Source organism: Bactrocera latifrons, unplaced genomic scaffold (genome assembly GCF_001853355.1).
Source record: "Bactrocera latifrons isolate USDA-ARS-PBARC rearing strain unplaced genomic scaffold, ASM185335v1 scaffold_181, whole genome shotgun sequence".
Lineage (NCBI taxonomy): Eukaryota > Metazoa > Arthropoda > Insecta > Diptera > Tephritidae > Bactrocera > Bactrocera latifrons.
Genome location: NW_017535308.1, coordinates 150,923 through 161,006, shown reverse-complemented (window position 1 = coordinate 161,006; position 10,084 = coordinate 150,923). Strand labels below are relative to the sequence as shown.

Genomic DNA, 10,084 nt, shown 5'->3' with positions numbered 1-10,084 from the left:
TCACTGTTGATTGGTTGACATAAAATGTGTTACAAATGTCTTCTTGTGATAAGTCATTCCTATTTATTTTTTACTATTAATTGTTTTAATAGAATTTAATTTGTGTTTCCAGCCATGGTCCCTTTTTTATTAATTTCTTCGAAATAAGTGGAATTTTAATCGCGTCACAACTTTTAATCTAAAGAAACTTGGTTATACTAAAATGATGATGATTTTTGCCCGACACTGTATGGGCTGTGATCTCTAGAAGCATTTAAAATTTTACGACGATGATAAAAAATTGAATGAACCTTTTCTACAAACGCATTTCTTAAACAAAAAAAAAAAAACAAATTTCATACCAATTAAATTTATATAGTTAATATGAGCAATGATATTTACATATACTATTAACTATTATTATAATATTAATCATACATATATATACATACGTATGTGTTTATATATTCTTTTGTTAAAATTTATGTTTTGAATATTATTTTCATGTACATGTTGCCTGATCCAAAAAGGCGATACATTGCTAGCAATGAATGGCATGAAATATATTTAGAAATCAATTGCTAAACATTAGTAATGCGCAGTCTCCTTTGGCAATATGTTATGGGGCATCTCGACAGGCAAAAGTGTATGGAATACTAGGTTTATTGCTGTACGAATTGCCTGTGGACATTCCATATTACTTATGTAATACAATAGGGGTATTCGCATGCTTTTGCAGGATTGCAGATTGCAAAAATACAATACCGAAATATACAAGGGCACGAGAGCACCCATTGCAGAATCTATTGATATATGAACGGCTGATTTGCTCAATTTATTGTGAAAGACTATTAGACATGGCTCTTTTGAATTGGCGCACCTTCTGTATACATTTTTAACAAAAAAAAAACTGTAACAAATATTTATAATTTAAGTAGAAATTATAAAATCTATTTAAAAGATTGACATTGGTCTGACATATTTTACAGACATTGCAAATAATTTTCTGCGTGTGTTTTTGCCGGTGCACCAAGAGTAAATATATGCAATTCTTGCACCGTGCAAGAGTTTTACAAGAGCAAGCGAACTCCCCTAATATATGGCATAAAAAATTTTATGCAAACTATTTCATGCAAAGAATTGTCACTTCAACAGGTTGACAGATCAGTCTTCTTTTATTTTTGTTTATTTATGAATTTCACAAAGTCCTTTCAACGTTTCAACGTCAAATTTATGATATTATAAAACATTAATGAATTAATAACATTTATTATTTTAAATAAAATTATATTGCAATTCAATTGTTTGATACAAAAGATATACATATGAAAACATTGTAAAATTTTTATATATATTAAAAATTAAACGCCTTTTTTGCACGGAAAGATGTGAAAATGTATTGTATGTATGTATGTACGTGTACTCCTTTAGTTCTGAAGAAGGTCCTAAAAACAACCTGTTAACTATCAGGTCACAAATTTTAATCAATATTTTGAGACAAATGCTAGAGACTGTTTGGTGACCTGGATTTTATCTAGCCAAGGGCTGTTTTTTCGGCGATTTAACCACGTTTGTATATGTAAGTGTTAATCTTTGTTTGTCGTCATTAGAGTAAAGCCTTGCAGCAGGGTTGCTCCGTATCCTCGGAGCCATCTTAAGACCTGTTCATGCCTGTAATAGCCCGCCCGATAATACCCCTGCTAATGGTGGTCTGATAAATAGCATAACCTGGCGACCTATGCTAATTCTCTCATCAGGCCATTTGCCCATAATTATCTCGATCGAGAAACCTCTCGATTTTGTTTCTGTGGACAACCACTCCTTCGTTAACTTTAACAAAGCTATCTGGGTCGGCTTCACAGACTTTACTGAGAGCACCTTCAACGCTCTACCCATTCCTACAGACGTATGCGTTGTTTGATACAAAAGATATCGCAGCAGCTACCTCTCGCATCATCCCGGCTGGTATAATAGTGGAAATCCGCCCTAATTTCCCATCCCAAGCAGACGTTTTAGCTAATGAGCGGGACACCTTACGCCATGCCGATCCCGAGGATCCCCGAATAAGGTATCTCAATTTGGAGATTCGGCGATTGGTAAACCATCATAAGCGGACGAAACGGATAGAGCACCTGAAGTCCTGCAACCTCTTCACCGTTGTGAGTAAGCTTTGGGCTACTGTCAAGGCTTTGTCTAACCCGAAGAGACATGACGACGGAGATGAAGTTCAATTCAATGGTCATGCCTCTTCTGACATGAAGAAGTGCGCGAACTATTATATTTTAGCCGACAATTTACGCTGCACCCTTCGTTAGACAAAACCAAGCGATGTGTTAACCGACGGCTGCGCAAAATGTCGAAAAGCTTTCACTGACGAGGAGGTTCAGAATGTAATCAACAAATCTTCCAAATCCATTGACCCTGATGGAATCAACATGCTTATGCTAAAGCGTCTAGGCTCGACGGGAGTAAGCTATCTTACCAAGGTCCTCAACCTGTCGCTGACCACTCTTCAAATACCCGATGTGTGGGAAGTCGGAAGAGTGGTCCCACTACTCAAACCTGGGAAACCCGGCAACAAAGGGGAGTCCTATCGTCCGCTAACTCTCCTCTCCTCAGTGGTGAAGACACTTGAGGCCTTCCTACTCCCGACCTTCACTCATCACCTGAGCCTAGCCATCCACCAGCATGGATGCCGAAAAGTGCACAGTACCACCACGTCATAAACGCAGAGATAGTTCGCAGCCTTAACCAGAAACCACCCTGTGAGAGAACGATATTCGTAGCGTTGGACTTATCAAAAACTTTTAATACTACCTGAGCGGTCGACAATCATCCGTACTATTTCGAAGTTAAACATCTAAACTTATAAGAATTAAACAGGTGGTTCCGCAGGGTAGTGTCCTCTTCTCGCTACTGTTTATCTTCTACAACTCGAAACTGCCACAGCCACCAGAGGTTTCCATAACCTCGTACGCACGATATTTACGTCGGGTAATGGAATCGATGGCAGGAGTTCAAAAGTAAAAAATACCTCTCCGATCTTTCTCATTTCCTCACTGCACGGAACCTAACACTTTCCTCCACCAAATCCACTGCGACAATATTTACGAAATGGACGAAGGAGTTTAGACTTGTGCTTAATATTGCAGTCGATGGCGTCAAAATTCCTGCTGTCAATAACCCTAAGATTTTAGGCGTAACCTTCGATAGTCTATGCTCCTTCTCTCCCCATACGACCGCGATTATTGCAAAGTACAGAGCCGCAACAAGATCCTCAAGCTGCTAGCCGGCAGCACATGGGGAAAAGACAAAGAAACGTTGTTGGCAACTGTTGGAATGCAGATGAGGAAACTTCAGAACTGCCAGAATACTGCACTCCAGAACACGACGGGATGCCTTTTGATGTCTCCAATAGAACACCTCCACAGTGAGACGCTTATGCTTCCTGTAAAGAAGCATAATGAACTCATCTCCAAGCAGTTCTATCTGCTTAGAGCGGAACCGCCTCTTAGGAACATCAAGAGGTCTTTCCTTAACTACGTCGATGACATCGAACAGTACGTCCATCGGACTTTGGGCGCCACTAACCTCCGACAGGCACTGACCGCCATCCATAGTGGAGCTATCAACACCTTCATCAACTACCTTCCAGTGAATGGCGTTTTTTGAGACAAACCACCACCCATCGCAGCCGAAGAGCTTGAGTTGCCGAGAGTGACCCTAGCGCAGCTTCGTTCTGGATACTGTAGCAAGTTAAACTCCTACTTATCCAGAATAGACCCAGACATATCCAATATATGTCCTGCATGCAATGTGTCTCCGCATGACTGTAGCCACTTCTTTGCTTACCCTGCCAACCCCACTCGTCTAACACCCCTTTGCCTTTGGTCGAAACAGCACGTTCCCTGGGCCTCTCGCTAGATGACGTCGGCAACAGCCTGGATACCCCTTACCATCCTAACCAGGATTGATATACCGTTAAAATAACAACAACACTGTTTAGTGAATAGTAACAAGTCACAAATTGAGGCTTTACCTGTAAATTTCTCAAATAGTGACAAGAGCTTGCTTACAGAATCGCGCTATAAGGCTGTTAATTTTAACAGTCGTTTAGGGTAGCTTTGTTAATTGAAAGTTAGCAATTTTATGAAAATTGTTGGCAAATCTAGTTAGGCCATAAGTCAACGATGGTCAAAATAAACTATCGATAGTTCCTTCGATTATTTTGCAGCTCTATAATCTAAACAACAAACACGTGAAAATTAATATAGAAAGATTGTAAAATTAATAAAATAAATATGTTTCGAATGCCACCACAAATCGATGCTGCTGAGGAGAAAAAACGAACCCAAGCAGATGTGCGTAACAATTTTGTTTTTTTTACAGTATTATGTGCTGCTATCCGAATTGGTACGTAAATTTAATATTAATGCGTTTTATGTAATTTCATTAAATATAATATGTTTATCGCTGCAGCTCCTTTTGTCTTAGGTAAAATAAGAGCATAACGTTTCTTTCGAAGAAATATGGTTTTGGAACATCAAGGACATTTATATTTGTCGTTTAAGGAATGAAATCTGCTAAATCGAGACGTTATCATAATAAATCTTAATGTTAGATCAATAAATAATTTTGTCGAAAAGTTGTCATGACTCGTTGCCTCTGCATTTTTCAAATAAATTCCGTAACGACATTCAATGTAAAATATTTAATCCTGCGAAACCTGAAAGAGAAAATTGTGCAAAAAGAATTAGATGTTTATCAGATACGTTAATTACACATTAAGGACTTATGTGTTTTGTTGTTGTAGTGGTTATATAGAAATTATGCTGTAAAACTAGTCTAACAGGGAGCCCAAGAAACGTGCTGTTATTTTAGCGGCAGAACACATTCCTGACGTAATTTACAATAAAAAGAATTCAACAACTATTGAATTTCAATTATTTTTCCACTATTCGTTATGAAATAAATATATAGCGTGATGGGTTAGTGGATATAAATGTTAAATGTATATGAATGTAAGTATGTATATTATTCAATACAAATCAAAGAAATACGCACTGAAATATTTGAAATTACTGGTAAATTTTAGAAAGCATCCCCCGATTTCGGGATTAAAATGGGTATATACGGATAGAGGAGGTCCTTTAGATCAAAAAAATATATGTTTTTATACGCTTTCAACATTTTTCTTCAGAGTATAATATTTTTGATCACGTATTGTGTGCGTATAAGCGGGATAGATATTGGGTTGTATAGTATATACATAAATGAGGAGTTGAAATCCGGCTGGTTGTCTGTCTGTCCATCCATGCGTGCAAGCGCTAGCTTGAGTAAAAATTAAGATATGTATATTAATAGTACACATGTTACTTGACAAAAAAGTAACTCCCACTTGCGTAGATGGGTGTAATCGGACCATTGCCACACCCACAAAATGTCATTAAGTGAAAGCCAATAAAGTGTCATAACTAAGTACTATAATAAAATATAGAGCTGTACTTTGGAATAGTTGGTACCAGAAGCAAAGCGTATTGGCGCCAATTGGATATTCCAAGTCTAGCCAGATTATTCTCCACCTGCTCTTTCCAACGGAGTGGAGGACTTAATCATCTTCGGTTTCCCTGCCGGGTACTGCGTCGAATACTTTCAGAGATAGAGCGTTTTCATCCCTTCAGACTACGCTGTCTTTTAATTCGCTGAAATATGTATGTCAATGTTTTCATAAGACCTGTACAGCTCAGCCATCCATTTCATTCCATCGAATGCGGTATTCGCTGCTGCCAATGCGTAAAGGACAATAAATCTTCAGCAGAACCTTTCGCTCGAAAATTTGTAACGTCGACTCATCAGATGATGTCTCTGCACCATATAACAGGACGGGAATAATGAGTGACTTACAGCGTTAGGTCTTTTTACGTTGAGAGAGAACTTTACTTGCCTATTTGCTCCGCTTCCTTATCTAGTCGGGAGAATGCAAAACAAACGGCGCAAATGTTGAAGCCAATGATATCAAAATGGCCGGCGTATGCCAGCAGCTGTACCTCCTAAAAGCCGCGATTGTCCCTTCTCGTTTCAGCTCTGCAGATCGAAATATTTTCTCCAGCAGAAGATTGAAGAAGTCTCAACGTCAGTTTTGGCGCATGGTGAGTATCTGGTCTGTTGTTGATTTTCCAGGCTTGAAGCCATACTGATAAAGTTCAATCACTTCGTTGACGGTGGACTTTAATCTTTCACACAATACTCTCGATAGAACTTTGTATGCGTCGCGACGTATTGTGGTCGATTGTAAAGTTGTGAGGTTGACAGTCTGTTTTCTCTCCACTGTGACAAGGTACTCCTCATCATACCAGCTGCTCTTTTGCCTTTTCCGAAAATCGATGGTTTCGACTTCAGCTGTACGTAAGCTGTACGCTTGAAATGCCGTCCCACCGACAGATTGCTGATAAGTGTTCTCAGAAAGCGGAAGTGGAAGTCGGGTAGAAAATCGTTCAGCTATCTGTTGTGATTGCAGCTTCTCGACGTCGAAAATTCCTTGTTTTTGTTGACATCCGTTTTTGTTGCACAGAGGTGGATACGTATTGTAGCAGCAAAAAGATAGAGTTATTCGGAGCGTAGGCACATCTTAAGCACTGGCGACATGTCTTCCGTCTATCACAACGTGATCGATCTAGTAGGTAACTTTTCGATCCAGCCAGGTAGCTTGATGAATTTTTGTGTGTTGGAATATGTACCACAAATAACCAAATTTCGGTACCCCGCGAATCGAGCCTCAACTCCTTTGGGACTGTTTCATCATGGATACCGAATTTACCGACCTTTGTATCAAAGATAGCTTTTTTCCCACCCTAATGTTAAAGTCGCCAAGCACGATTTTGACATCGTGGCGGGAGCAGCTCCCATTGGTGCGCTCATAGAAGAAATGTTGAAAAACTTCGCTTTGATACGGATTGCGGACGTTCATGTACCGGGGTTAATGCCAGTTCTTGGCGTCTCCACAACAAATCCCTCACCGATTTTGGGCTTCTTTATATTGCCACTATAGTAAATGCCACACAGCCCTAATCGCCTCAGTCGCTGTCCCGTCCATTGCATTTCTTGGTCTTATTTAGTACTGATCAGCAACCATTTTTGAACATTGTAAAAAATAAGAATTGTCAACAGATGTGTCGGTTGCTAATAGAGTGTGAAAAAAATTTATATAATAGTGCAAAAATTGAATAATTTCTAATGTTATAAATTTGGTTGCTAAGGCAAAATAAGCTTAGAAGAGGCGTAGAAATACGCATTTGCCTAGGGTGCTAAATGGTCTCGGGCCGGCCCTGATCCGCTGACTTTGAAACTGTGCGCATGGTGAAAGAGAAACTCTGCAATGTCGGCTTTGATATCGAGACGGAACAGCGGCTAGCATTGTAAACCACTATGCTTATTGAGTCTTATTCGGTGGGAAACACTCGCCAATTATTTTCAACAAAAGAATTTATCTAACACCTCTTTTACTCATTTATTGTCAAGTGGCAATATTTTAACTCTGTCTTCGCACTATTTTTCTTCTTCCTCCTGCTTCTTCCTGGAAATCCGTACACACACTAATGCTTCTCGCAATCACCTAGTAATAATACTAATAGTATCTACGGCTATTGCGTTCTCATTTTGCCTAAAAACGATGCTTTAATTCCTCTTAGCAGTTTTATGCGGAATCTGGTTGCATTAAAGACCATCTCTTTCGGTATATTGAGCGAATTTGCGATTTCATCATATGACTTACCATTCTCTCATCATCAGCGCAATATTTTCTTTTGATCATACTTTTTTCACTAAAATTATTAAATTTTGTAACTTTTAATCAAAATATAGTAAAAGCTTTGCATAAAACATCTTAATATGAAAAGACAGGAAATATAGGAACGGAATAGGAAATTTTGAAATTTTTCCCTTGACAAATTTCAGGGGAAATAGTTTTATGTAAAATAAACTAATTTGAGCAGTACTTTTAATCCCTCATTATTTTACAAATAGGTGCAAAATATTTACAGGAGCATGCCAATGTTAATTAGTTGCACGCATTTATATACATATACTATATGTATATGGACATCAGAGTTATAAAAATTCAAAAATAAATAAAATAATTTTATGAAACAATAACAGTTCATATTATTGTGTGTATATATGCAGCACTTGAATTCAAATCTGTATTTTTTTGTATATTGTTCAGTATTGAAATAGCATATGTTTTCATATTATTTAGTTCATTTGTTATATTGTTTTCTTAAAAAAAATGTTCCAAGTTCATTTATTGTATTCAAGAACTTCCCGAGGCTTTATATGTGGCACGCCAGATTATTATTATACCCTAAACCCTATTACCCTATTTATTATACCCTAACCTGTATTACGTTTGTCACGAAGTTTGTAACACCCAAAAGGAAGTGTCGGAGACTCTATAAAGTATATATATACAGTTGCGAGCATTGAAATAGTAGTGGCTATTGACAAAAATAGTTTCGCATTAAATTTTGTTTCTTTTATGGTATTGAAGTTGATTATTATTCTAGTTATATTCTCTGTAGTGTAACGGTMCTGTTATACACAACAATAAGTGCGAAACACTTACCGTCACTTTTTTACAATTATATTGTGATATCTGTTTTTATGAGCGGGCATTAAAATAGAAGTGAACGGTGAGCTGATTGGACACATATTATTTTTACAAAAAAATATGTATGTAGTTTTATCAATCAAAAAGTAAGTTTCTTGTTATTTTATTTATTATCCAATGGAAAAAGCTAAAAAATATGACTGTGCACTGCAGTGAAGAGAAACGAAAATGGATTCAATCTGTCATAAACAGTGGTAAAACATACAAAGAAGTAGAAAGTCTGGTAGGGTGTTCAGCCACAATGATTCGCAACGCAATTACTTATAAAAAAAAAAATGAAAAGAGGGGCGCAAGGCGGATTCTTTCTGAGAATTCTGTGAATAAAGTTGTAAGATGTGTTAAGACTCGGCCTACAATGTCGGCTGTGGCGGTTCGGAACTTGCCCTGCGGTGTTCATACATTAAGAACACTTTTACGTGAACATAATTTATATGCCCGCAGTCCTCGAAAAGTACCGCTACTAAAAAAAATCATGTAGCTCGACGTATGATGCGAATTTCTTGGCCGATTGAGAAGTGGCGCAACATATTGTGAACTGACGAGTCGAAAATGGTTTTATACGGTGGTAAAGGGTCTCGTCAGTATGTAAAACGCACCCCTAATACAGAGTACGACCCCAGGTTTACCACAAAAACTTTGAAGCAGGGCGGTTCGAGTTTCATGGTTTGGGGCTGTTTTCCTTATAGGGGCGAAGGCCCAATTTACAAATTTACTGACTAATGGACCGATACGCATAGGTGAATATATTGCAGAATATTATGATGCCATTTGCTGAAGAGGACATGCCGCTGAAATGGATATTTCAGCAGGATAATGACCCGAAACATACCAGTAGGGTGGCAAAGGAGTTGTTTCGGGTCAATGGAATTGAGGTCATGGATTGGGCAGCCCTGACCTCAATCCTATTGAAAACCTTTGGGCAGACGTTAAGACAGCCGTATAGAATGACAAACCCAAAAACAACAATAAGTTGTGGACCGTAGTGCAGCAAGCATGGCAGAACATACCACTAAAAAGATGCCAGAGTCTCGTGGATTCTATGAAGAGGCGTTGTATTGCTGTTATTAAAAATCATGGCCATGCTACCAAGTACTAATATCTCGTATAGACGGGGGAAAAATCCTTCAGTTTAAAAAAGTAAAGAATTTATTACTTTACTACTATTTTCTTCTTTTTCTTGATTGGAGTAGTCACCGCTTACGCGATTATAGCCGAGTTAACAACAGCGCGCCAGTCGTTTCTTCTTTTCGCTACGTGGCGACAATTAGATATTCCAAGTAAAGCCAGGTCCTTCTCCACTTGGTCCTTTCAACGGAGTGGAGGTCTTCCTCTACCTCTGCTTCTCCCGGCGGGTACTGCGTCGAATACTTTCAGAGCTGGAGTGTTTTCGTCCATCCGGACAACATGACCTAGCCAGCGTAGCCGCTGTCTTTTAATTCG

At 38.4% G+C, this 10,084-nt stretch overlaps 1 protein-coding gene across 1 annotated transcript; it reads left to right on the top strand.

Moving 5' to 3' along the window:
* Positions 1-4,197: 4,197 nt before the first annotated feature.
* On the top strand, positions 4,198-4,922 carry LOC108967255. Its single transcript, XM_018930547.1, has 2 exons — positions 4,198-4,392; positions 4,459-4,922. The coding sequence occupies exons 1-2, from the start codon at positions 4,281-4,283 to the stop codon at positions 4,488-4,490; spliced, it is 144 nt and encodes a 47-aa protein (XP_018786092.1). The 5' UTR covers positions 4,198-4,280; the 3' UTR covers positions 4,491-4,922.
* The last annotated feature ends 5,162 nt before the right edge of the window (positions 4,923-10,084 follow it).

What these genes read in the sequence shown, in the direction of transcription:
- LOC108967255 (XM_018930547.1), top strand. Translation starts at nt 4,281, where the DNA reads ATGTTTCGAATGCCACCACAAATCGATGCTGCTGAGGAGAAAAAACGA. An exon ending in ATGTGCTGCTATCCGAATTG is followed by an intron (nt 4,393 to 4,458) that starts GTACGTAAATTT and finishes TTATCGCTGCAG; the next exon opens with CTCCTTTTGTCTTAGGTAAA.